Source organism: Diorhabda sublineata, chromosome 8 (assembly GCF_026230105.1).
Source record: "Diorhabda sublineata isolate icDioSubl1.1 chromosome 8, icDioSubl1.1, whole genome shotgun sequence".
NCBI lineage: Eukaryota > Metazoa > Arthropoda > Insecta > Coleoptera > Chrysomelidae > Diorhabda > Diorhabda sublineata.
This window is the reverse complement of record NC_079481.1, coordinates 3,355,235-3,367,721: the sequence shown is the minus strand read 5'-3', so window position 1 is coordinate 3,367,721 and position 12,487 is coordinate 3,355,235. Positions and strand designations below refer to the sequence as shown.

Sequence of the window (12,487 nt, the reverse complement as noted above, 5' to 3'; positions counted from 1 at the left end):
TATAGATACACCTTTATCAATATTTACATAAATATGACCTTCATATTAACATTGTTAAATTATGCCATAAAAATTGTTTCTATACTTTTTAGGATGTAAGAAATGCAGTAGACTATGTTCATTTACAAGGTGATCTGAAAAATAGGACAATCGAAAATTTAGACAAGTATGTGAAAAAAGATGAACGTCTTCCAATGTTTTTGAGTAGGTTAAAAGAAAGTGGCGCCAAAACCTTTCTGTTAACAAATAGTGATTATATGTATACTGATAAAATTATGACTTATCTTTTCGATTATCCTCATGGACCAAGGGTAAGCAACGTTTTGTTCATTTGAGTGCATTGAATACATACCTTAATTAGTTTTGAAGTAATATAATCATAGAACCCCTTTGAAACATTACTACAATTTAAAGTAATATAACATATTTTATCTATATAGGGTGTGGCGAAAAAGTTATAAGGCTGGTTTTAAATATTTGTCCGGAATGTGGCACTTCCAGTTATATCGAAAGCAGACGTAAACTTTGTTATTTTAAATATAATATTTTTATTCTATTTTCGAATTCTACATTTTAATTTGTTTAGATAAAATTTGTGCTCAATATTCTATACCAAACAGACACATTTTTGAGAAATTTCCTTTTTTCTCAAAATTTACAAAAAATCATCCGACCAAAAATGTAACTAGTGATATTGTGAGAACCGTTAGTTTGGCCAATTTAAAAAAAAATAAACCACTAGTGATCAAATAAATGTATGGGTTAGTTTATGGCCACTCTGAATGTCTCCATTGATCATTATGAGAGATCTTACTGATCGACTATAACAAGTCATCGCATTTTAAAAAATGAAAATCCACATAAAAGACAGTTGTTGCCACACTTAAGAAGAAGCCATACGACCGGCAGAACATACTTTAAGAAATGGAGAGGCGGTTTCATCTTAATTAAGTTGGAATCTTTGGAACCGTTGGTGATATTCATACTGAATACACCGTTAGCTCTTCAGCTTGGTATCAGCAAGATGAAGCACCTCCTCATAACATGGGGCGTGTTGCTCGGCATATTTACGAGATATTTGTTGATTGCCAATCAGGATCCGTTTCATTAGATAGGTCGCTACTCTGACTTTGCTCCTTAAGTTTTGGGTATTGCGAGTTACAATAAAAATCCAATATTTTCCAAACCTGTTACGACAAAGGAAAATATGATGTACATGTACATTTTTAGAAGTAGATGGTGCTGATTTTGAATATTCATTATAAAACTTTATTTGTTCAATATTACATTTAGTTATCTAATTAAATTAATACAAAATATCTTTGTCTTTAGTGTCTTTAGTCTTTAGTGATATCCGAAATTGATAATCCTTTCATGTTATTGATTACTTTTCAGTATTAATGGGATATTACCTTAAATAATCGAAATCATGGTTAATGTTAATATGTTTTAACAAAAATAATGAAATTATTCGAAAACGGTTGGATTTAGGTGTGGGGAATACCAATACCAATGATTTAAATTGTGAATGTTGGCGGCTAGGTTTTCAACGCCCTGTATGACATATTAGCGATTTGGACATTTGAAGTTAGGGGGTTAGCGCTTCGTTGTTAATGAATATATCTTTATTCCATGTAGACTAAGTTTTTTTTTTCAAAATTTTTAGAAAGATGAAAATTTCTGGAAAAAATTTGTGTCTGTAATTTCATGTAGAATTCGAAAATAAAATGAAAAATATTGGAGTCTATTTTTAACGACAAAGTTGACGTCTACTTCCGGTATAACTGGAAGTGCGACACTGATTTTTAACATAACTGTATCCGCAATTACTTTTAATCAAAACTTTTCGCGCCTCTTTTTCCATCGTTTACAGAAAATATAGAGCTGCAGGTTTTGTTCTGTTTCTTTTTGTTCCACCTTTCTTTGCTGTATGAGGATGAAATACTAATCTGAATATAATAAAATATTCAATAATACTCCCAAGCAAAACAGAAAATATATTATTGTTCTTTTAGCCCGAGGATCCTCACAGAAACTGGATAACCTACTTCGATATTGTCGTCTGTGACGCTCGCAAGCCACTTTTCTTTGGCGAAGGTACGATTCTTCGTCAAGTAGATACTACAACAGGAGGTCTTCGCGTTGGTGTCCACACTGGACCTCTTGTATCAAATCATGTTTATTCTGGAGGATCCTGTGATGTTTTTACTAAATTCATAGGTGCTAAAGGGAAAGACGTGTTATATGTTGGTGATCACATTTTCGGAGATATTCTTAAAAGTAAGAAGATCAGAGGTTGGCGTACATTCCTTATTGTTCCGGAATTAGTTCGAGAATTACACGTGTGGACTGACAAATGTCAATTATTTGAAGAATTACAAGGATTAGACATAAAATTAGGAGAAATGTACAAGTAAGTTATTTATTTACAAGCCCACCCAACTAACTTTTTGCGCTACCCATTTAAATTTAAAATGTGCCCTTAAATTGAAAATTCCACCAGATATGAGGTGTTATATTATGATTTTTGTTTGCTCAAACCTATAATCTATGGAAATTTAACGACAAGTGTCTTAAAATATCCGGAAACAGAAATTCGAGAAAACCGCCGTTTTACATAACATACCTTTTAATCAGTTGTCCATAAAGTTCATGGGCTTTGTTGTCTGAAATTACCAAAATTTCTAACAGGTCATTATAAAAGTGACCAGCTTTGTAATTTCTAAACGATAATAATGATCAATTACACTGGATCAAGACATGTCAATTGTGCAGCAAAGTTACATATAATATTTGCAAACCGTTTTTGGGGGTGGTCATTGCATGATGTTCATCTTCAAATAAGTCAAACAATAACAAGTTTCACGCATCATTGCTTTACAATTTGCGAGGTTGAAAAAGGTTAAAGCATCGCTGGACTAAGTGTATAGACTTAAGAAGACATGTATTTAACTTATAAAAATATTTTCATCCCATTATCATAGAAGAAAACTGTATAGATACACATTATAGATCATAATAAGTTAGAGGCTAATACAGGTTTCATTTAATGAAACTAATGATAATAATCCTTGAAAGTTTGTCATGAAACTGGTATTTGCTTATGAGGTGAGTGTTGGACTACAACTGTAAAATATCTAGTTTGCCTTAGGTTCATATCTAAAAATCAATATTTATTTTTCACATAACTAAAAAATCCCGCAAAATATCTAACAAATTATTTAATAAGCACGCCTAAGACCGTTTTTTACAATCGTTTCGCTTTGACCTTTAGAACGCGAAGTTCAATGTCAATCATATTTGTATTGTATATTTTTTGAAGATATAATTAACTCTAGTGGTAGACTTTAACAACAATCCATTTTCAAAATCAAAATTAGATTTTAAATTTTTTAATTTTACATTGAAAATATGTCACTTTTTGTGGCTCTTTAAAAAATTTTTAAGTTTATATTTATACACTATGCATGTGGTTTACTTTTTTAATAATGGTGGAGATTGTAAAAGATTCTTGTCTTACTAGATTCGGAAATAAATTTTGAACAATGATTGGATCGAGAAAATATATATGGAAATTTTGAACATTATGATCATACAGAAATTTCATTTTCTCTGCTCAGTTTCAGCGTTAAATAATTCTTGAGCAGTATAGTTTCGCTGTGATCTGTATTCTGATAAGCCAATTAAGACAATTCATTATAACCTATTGCTATTATTTCTATAATTATTATTTTACTGATAATTAGGTCTGGTTGTGAAGCGTGACTAAGAAATTCATTGGAGTTTTTGGTAATAATCTATGGGGGTTTGGCTTAATACATTTCCTGAAGCAGGTTTTCGAAGACTTGTGAATTTGTTGAAAATCTTTGATTATCAATATGACTTACTAAAGCTTTTATTATTACCATCATAATTATTATTTAGTGCTAGCACACTAAACTTATTAGTGGTATCACCATAAGGTGCATCAGTCGATGAGTGACCAATAACCTTTCTCGAAATACTAGTACAAGATTATTTTTGAATTGGTTTGTAAGTGCCACTCAATGTCAATTGCTGATAAGTTTCTAGATATGTTTTAATAGGTTATAATGATCCAAATTTTCTCTCGATGCAGACTCGACATTCTACATTCTCCAATTTTTCTTTTAGGATGTGCTTTTTGTAGTATTTTGTTAGAATGACATAAACTTGGATCGCGTTGATAAATCTCTCAGTTTCCTTAAATATATTACTTTATGAGATATACTGAATTTTTGAAAGATATCTGTCGTGCAGGTCTTTACCCCTCTATTGCTGAACAAGATTTTTAAGTATAATCAACTTTTTATTGAAAACTTTGAACGATATTTGTAATATTTACAGTGCAATATTTTATTATAGACATGAACATTTTCGGTTCGTTTATGAACAAGTGAAATATTATTTCAATTACTATTATACTGAAAGTGATTTCTTTGTAAAAACTGTAAGGGCATATAGATATAATGTAATTGTAAAACACATAGCAGAAAAACTATTATTTAGTATGTTTATTCAATTTTTAGGAATTTAGACAGTAGTACAAAAGAAAAACCGGATATTTCAAAAGTTAGGGCAGCTATTCGGGATGTCACACATAAAATGGATATGTCCTATGGAATGATGGGTAGCTTGTTCAGATCGGGATCAAGACAAACTTTTTTCTCCTCCCAGGTAAATCACTTTGTAAAGGTCTTGTGAGTCTTATAATGTAGTGCTCATAATATGTATGTATATAAAATCAAAAGTGATAATTTTATTCTTCAAATATAGGATTAAGATGATGTTTGTTTTGCCCATCAAGGACCATTTGGTAATTTAGCAGATTTTACTCCACTTAACTTTATAACAAATATTCAAATAATATCTTTGAAGTATTGCATAAAAAATAAACCCTTAGTTAATTGGAGAATTTGCTTATCACATTCATAAATTCAGTTTTACTTTAATAACCGCTATAATTTTTCGTTGCAAAATATTATTACTTTTTATTAATAAATGGATTATATTAATAAAACTGATCGATTACTCATAGATTACTCAAAAACAATAAGGCATAACTTTCCCACACCATTTCTTTTTTTCTTTTGTATAATTTAATTAAAAATTTTGAATTGAAACTGAAATGTTGAATTTTTTAAGCTTCATTCTTTCCTAGTTACAGTTCATTTTTTTATATTCTTGAAATAATATTTCCATACTGTTCCCTAATTTCATCAGTTGATTAAAAATATCATTGTGTCATACTTTGATTTATGCTAATTAAATTTAAGTTTTGGAATACATATGTTTTCATTAGAATCAACCACAAATTGGAAGATAAATGTGATAAATAAATTAAAGGATAATTAATCGACGTCAATAGAACTTTTTTTGGTGCGATTTATTAGATTAAAGGTTTCATGTAGCAGAAATGGTACGAACAGCAGTTATTTTTAGAACGACTTTTCTCTCATTTTTGAAGAAATTTTATGAGAATTGCAATTTCTGCTTTAATTTTGAGGCCTGTTATTAGTGTCTAATAATTTTTTTCTTTATAGGTTGTAAGGTACGCCGATTTATATGCAGCTACTCATCTGAATCTTTTGTATTACCCGTTCTCGTACATGTTTCGAGCACCAGCCATGTTGTTGCCTCACGAATCTACTGTTGCTCATGAACAGCATTTTGTAATGGAAATTGCCAAAGAACAAAAGAAACAAAATATGATAAATTCAGAAGTGCCAGCAGAGAGTAAAGAAAATAAGGTAACGCTTATTCGAGTATGTACTTTGTCATAGAAAGTTTCAAATTTTAATTGCAATCTCCAGTAAATCATATAGATTTTAGTATAAAATTAACATTACCGAACAAACAGAAAGTATAAATCATCATTTCTAGAAACATTTTTATCTTCGTCCCATTTCTATTTGTTATTTCTCATATACCCATATTTTTGTTTTATTTTATTCCAGTATTTGGAGCGATCTCAAAGCCTAATCCCACATGTACGACCAGCAACACCCCAATCGCTTACACATACCCACGACGAAGATTTTTCTGATGATGACAGCGATGAGAAGGGTTCAAAAAGTGAAAATTGCGACAGTCATCCTCGAAAAAATGAGATCGATCCCTGTTCAGAGTAGGTTGTAACTAATTGGTCATTTCCTTTACTTATTAAGCTGGAATTTCTGGAACTTGTGGGTATATTCATACTGAACATACTGTTTACCTCACCGCTATACCAACACTCACAATTACACTGTCTGACGCGCGTTTCAATAACCAAGTTCAGACACTGAGGCTAAACTCTTAATCTTCGATAACTTTGTTATCAAAACGCGCCTAAAACAGTGTAATTGTCAGTGTTGTTGTAGTGGTAGTATAAACAGTGTATTCATTATTTCCTATACTTGTTTCCACGATTAAGGTTCAGCATAATTAATGGTGAAAAATTTTCCATGACCAATATAAAAATATATAAATTTAAATTAAGTTTTGAATGTAATTGTTGTGGAATTGTGCATATCTCATCATTTCTAAAAACAATTTTTTTTAATTGCACAAATATCTATCCATCTGACCAATTGGATGTTTGATGTTCTTGCATCCAAAAAATTAAAATAACTCTTACATCTTGGTTTGCCCTCTCAATAGATCCCCTACTTTGAGAGTGACGTGGTGCACCATGAATTATTTTTGCTTCAAACATATTTACAACACTATTAATTATTTGATTCACAAATTCTCTGCCTTACAAAAATATCCATTAGGTTATATATTTCTTCTTCGACTTGTTTAGTTTTAGGAACTCATAGAAGCTAGTGATCTTGGTAATTCATTATAAATTTATAGGGATCATCAGGTTCAGTCTCCATATGAATTAAATCAACCTGTCCCCTTTTGTTAAATCATGTCGAAATTATTGGTTTTACTACCAAACCTTTCTGATTAGATTTATTTTAGCTGACACATAGAACATAATTTCAAATATTCTTCAATGACATTAAATTCTTTCGTGGCCAGTATACCTGTGGTAATGCAAAAATGCCGTAATGGCCATCTGTACTTTGGTATTTCATTGCCACAATCCCACTACATCACATTCATTACTTAATTGGCAATGACTTCGTTCAAAAGTATATATAGTATATATATATATATATATATATATATATATATATATATATATATATATATATATATATATATATATATATATATATAATATAATCTTTCCAAAAGAACCAAATTTTTTGATAATATATTCCCTATATATTGGTTAAATATTTAGGATATTGTCAATATTAGTGCCAGTTTTGAGAAAATTATATACACAAACTTGATTAAATTAGTATCGGTGATATTATTAAAATTGTCATTTACAAAAAATAGCATGGAAAAAATTTTTACCAACACTTTTAAATATATTAAAGTCCAAAACGAAACAATTAGTCAAATATAATTGAATTAAATTCCCCATTCTGCCTTTGGTGAAATAATTATATTTAGTGTAAATAATCACTTATTCCATTTTTTAATTGGAATAATTCAATTAAAATTCTATTCTTATAAAATTATATATAATGATTATTTCTTGATTTGTTTCTATTTTTATTATTTAGAAGAGAAATTTAAGAAAAATGTTAGAAAATATTTATGAAAACAATTTACAAACCTCTAGAAATGATTGAATTCTGTCTCTTGTGATTCATGAAAACGCACAGTTCATAAATTAAGATAAGGGTAATATTCTATTAAAAAAAGCAGGAGTTGATACAAAATTTTCACATAGGTGCTGCTGCAACTCAATTCTACCTTCCTATTTGGTTACAGGAAATTGCAGTTGCTGTGATTGCAAGCAACCGGAAACAACTTGCTCAAACAAATATGATACGTACTGACAATTTCCAATTTTAAACAAAATGTAACAGTTGAAATGTTTTAAGAGAATATCGTTTTTCTATGTATGTTTTAAGAATACTTTACATACATACATATATATATATATATATATATATATATATATATATATATATATATATATATATATATATATATATTCTAAAGCTGGGAACATATATTAAAAATAATGTAGTTTCGTATTTCATTGTCACAATAACATAAGTGTGCTGCAGAAATGTTAAAACTTGAAGAATATTTTCAAGGAATGGAAAATCATTATTAATTAATATTAATCACAATATAATGTGTACATGGTACATGTAACATTGTAAAATTTGTTTAAACTTACTTTTTATCCCTAAACTAGTCCGTTTTCAATAAATTCTTATTTTCAGGGACTTTCCTTAGCTTTTATTTTTTATTTTCACCGCTTTTGGTTTTGTTTTTTCATTTTAATTATTATTTATTTAGGATATAATGTTTAGATTCATTATGAATTCAGTGGACTTATCCCTATAGCCAACTTTTAATAAAAAATCCAAAATATTGTTTCCTTCAATAACAAATAAAAAATTTCAAGGTAATGCGGAAAAAATTAGTAATAAAAATTAACACCTCAAACACTTTTGTATTTGATGTGATGCCTTCAGCAATTTAATGACAAATAATGCAATATTTTCATCGGTCGTCAAATAAATTGTAAAGTTGTGCACCATAAAGTTCATATTAAAATATAACAAAACATTATATTTTAGTGACAATACAGCATGGGTGTGTATATAAAACACCTTGTAATTATTCATTTTTAAGTTTTCTCGCTTGGTATTAATACAGTGACAATTCAATTGGTCGCATAGTAAAATAATGAATAACAACGTATTTTACGTTTATAGTCACGAAAAATTTAAGAAAAAAAAACAATTTTAAAATTATAGTTAAAATAAAAATTTGCCAATTATCAAGAAAATGTAATTACACAAAACTGGATAAAATAAGAATAGAACTAGATGGTGCTACAATCTAAATTTGAACTAAAAGTAGACTTCGCTTTTAGCAAAGTAGGGTAATGACGTAATGTTTTTTTTTCTTAAAAAATGTTTTAATATTAAACTTTTGAAAATTATGTTATTTTCGTATGATTTTCTCTCAAAGCCTTTCAATAAATAAACAACAATAAAGTATCAAATCATTTTTAAATGACTAGTCAATTGCACAATTATTGTTGTAATTTCACTGTGAATTTTTTATATGTTGCTCGTAAGGTTCATTATATAAAGATGTGATGTTTTCAATTAACTTCTGGATAGTAATTTCAAGATTACATTATTTAGCAATAACTGTAGATTTGTTTATTATTTATTTCTTGTGTTTTTAATATTGAAATGTTGAAATGTAAATATAAGAATAAAATAAAGCTGTTGAACTAAATAGTATTTCATTTTCCTAATAGAAAAATGGACAATAAAAGAAATTTTTGTAACCTATATCAGTGAAGATTAATCACTTCAATTGGCATATCATATAAACTACATATATATATATATATATATATATATATATATATATATATATATATATATATATATATATATATATATATATATATATCGTTTTATCTTGACGAAGGAGAAGTCATCGGAAATTTACTTATTACATAATAAAATAGCAATTTGTAATTAAATTTTTAAAAAGATATTCCATGGACGTGGCCTGTTATTGGCTCGACATCATAGTCCCTAAGATCATCTACCGTCAAATCTATAAACGTATTAGTTGTGCTCATGAACCAAGAGAGGATGCTACGATTCATTTTCCCATTTTTTGCGCAGCAGCGAGTTACCATACCCTGACTCAACACATCTCATACGCGAACGACGACGTCTCGTTAGCATACGCCAAATGGCATACATTCATACTATACTTGGGGTATGTTCTGTAGAATTTGGTTTTTGTTGCGATTGCGATTATTGGCTTATTTTAACTGCATAAAACGTTTATGTGATTTAAATCAAGTTCTATTAACTTTTGAGGCTCTTAGAAACATTTAAAAAATAATTTTAAACAATTTTATTGTGATTGTGTATATTGTTATTGTTTATCCTATCATTAATGAAGCTAATTTCTTATTTCTTAGACCTTTTGAAACGAGCATTTCGCAAATTTTCAGAACATCAATCGCAGTACTTTACCATAGATTATGCTCGATGTGAAGGACCCTGTATTTATAATAATTTTGTTCCCTCTTTATGACTATTGGGGAGTATTTTATTTATATCAATATCATAAACATCATTGTTATTAAAATGTCCGTTTATTATATCGATTGATTTAATTTTTGTGCTAGAATGAATGGAATGGTTGTAGGCAAGTATTGCATATAGAATATATTGTTTTAAATGTACTTTTTTTGAAAAGCCTTGAGTAATATCATGTCATTTGTTGATTGTAAGGGTATTCTTAATATAATAATGATTATTGGCCATTATATTTTTTCCTAAAGTTCAGATTACCAAAGAAAAAGATGTTCAATTCCATTTTTCATTGATGCTACAATAGGTCTAAATGATAATGTAGATTTATGAATTTCGATAAACAATAGAATTCAGCAGAAATTTCGTTGATTAATTTCTCTCTAGTTTTCTCATTCTCAATTTTTTTTTGTTAGAAATATTTTCTTTCACTTTTATACGATTGAAAATTCTTTTGAAAGTGTAGCTGCTTATTGTTATCTCTCCGTAATAATATTATATACATATATTTGAATATTTTATGGAAAGCGTAAAGAGCTGTTATTAATCCTAAAAATTATGTGGTATTTTTGAACTTTGGCAACGTTTTAACACATTTAACATAACCTGGTCTCTAATTACTTTGTGGTTGTTATCAGTTTCGCTCATTAATTTCTGTTTCGCTTCAGAATTAAGTACAGTTCCAAGTTTTTGTAGAAGCGAAATATGTTGTTTCAATTTTTCTTCAAAATTTCAAAGGAAATACATTCTTCAAATTATGAATAGCAAGTTTTCAACATCTGTATCCATCTAATTATTAAAACACCAAAAAACAAAAGAAGTAATATTATATATCAAGTACCTTGTACTAATTGTAACGCTGTCTACATAGGGCAGACATCTCAGTATTTAGAAAATAGTCTAAGAGGTCATCAATACGATAAAAAAAATAGAACTGCATTAACGAACCATGGAATATCAAAAAAACAAATTCAATTATGAAGATGCAAAAATTTTAGAAACGGAATCTAATACACGAAAAAGAGAATTTTTAGAAATGGTTCACATTCATAAGAACGAAAAAGCTATAAATGATAAAAGATAAAATTTATAGCTCTATTTGGTAAATTTTAATAAAATCTCACTTAAAACAATTTATTGAGATTTTTGGTGGCTTTGAGTTGTATGAATTCTTGTAAAAATTTTAATTTAATTCAGTATTTAAAGTGTTGTGTCGTTTTCTTCCTCGTGCCTGCTATGTTTTCTTATTACTGGCAGATATATTATGCCTAATTTTGCATTAAAATCGCCTATCACTATTTTAAGTCTTTCTTTGGCATCGCGTTAAACACTTTTTCCATTTTTTCATAATATTTTTCTTTGATATTGCTATAATTTTTCTCACTCCTCTTGCATTACGTCTGGCAATCAAGAAACCTGTCTGAAAGGTCTTGTTCTTCCTCCACAATTGAAGAATATGTAGTTTCCTACTTCGTTTACAAATTCCTCTTTTTGGTTTGTTTCTTGTATCGCTAATATATCCATTTTAAATCTGTGTTAAAACTTTCAGTGCTCCTTCAGCGTATGTACTCTTTATATTCCTCGTTCATGTCCATAGTCTTTCTTCCTCTTCTTTGGTCCTTGATACCGTTTTCATCTTCTTTTTCATTGCCCGGTCCGATTTCCTGTCATTCATACTTACTGGGGTATCTGGTACTGCTAGTTTTTTAATATATTGTTTTACTTTTTTCCAGCTTATTCTCTTCTATGTTCCATCTCCTTTCTTTTTGTCTTCTTGATTGGCCAATCTCACTAAACATGTTTTCTTTACCTGCAGTTCTTTTTCTAGTAAGTTTTCCATTCTGGTTCTAAGTTCTTCTGAGTTTTCTGTTTCCATTTTTACTCTTTCGACGATATTATTATTCTTCCTCCCATTATATCCCAAGTGGTCCAGTTTGTTCTCCATATAAAGTTTTTTTTATTGTACTATTGACCTCAATTAGTTTTTAGTTTTCTCTATTCAATTAGTTTTATTTATTCTTTGTATTCCCTTTGTTCTTCTCGTGTTTTATTCGTCTCCTCGGCTATTTCCTCCATTTTGTCTCCTATATGTTTGATCGTATCCATCATTTGATCTATGGTGTGTCTTAAGTTCTTTGACGTCGATCTTCCTAGTTTTTTTAAATAATTTTTTTTTTCAATTTCCCCATCTTCCTCTCTGTCGCTCCTCCTATTTTATAATTTTCATTATCGCTTATTCTGTTTGGTTTTCTTTCCGATAATATTTCCTAGTCCGTCTCTGGTTTTGAATATTTCGTTCACTACTAAAAAGTTCCAGTTGTTCAGGTCTT

At 28.9% G+C, this 12,487-nt stretch overlaps 1 protein-coding gene across 6 annotated transcripts in view; it reads left to right on the top strand.

Annotated features, from left to right (window-relative positions):
• The window catches only part of LOC130447493 (cytosolic purine 5'-nucleotidase), a 45,424-nt gene extending 36,094 nt beyond the window's left edge, over positions 1-9,330 (top strand). For 3 of the 6 annotated variants that reach the window (XM_056784343.1, XM_056784339.1, XM_056784344.1), the window contains exons 6-11: positions 93-311; positions 2,016-2,413; positions 4,548-4,695; positions 5,562-5,768; positions 5,976-6,145; positions 7,799-9,330. In XM_056784343.1, the coding sequence (XP_056640321.1) occupies positions 93-311; positions 2,016-2,413; positions 4,548-4,695; positions 5,562-5,768; positions 5,976-6,145; positions 7,799-7,907 (1,251 nt within the window). In that variant the 3' untranslated portion in view covers positions 7,908-9,330. Of the gene's footprint in view, positions 1-92; positions 312-2,015; positions 2,414-4,547; positions 4,696-5,561; positions 5,769-5,975; positions 6,150-7,798 lie in introns of all 6 variants that reach the window. The other 3 variants (XM_056784340.1, XM_056784341.1, XM_056784342.1) reach the window with 3 other exon arrangements.
• Positions 9,331-12,487: the final 3,157 nt, after the last annotated feature.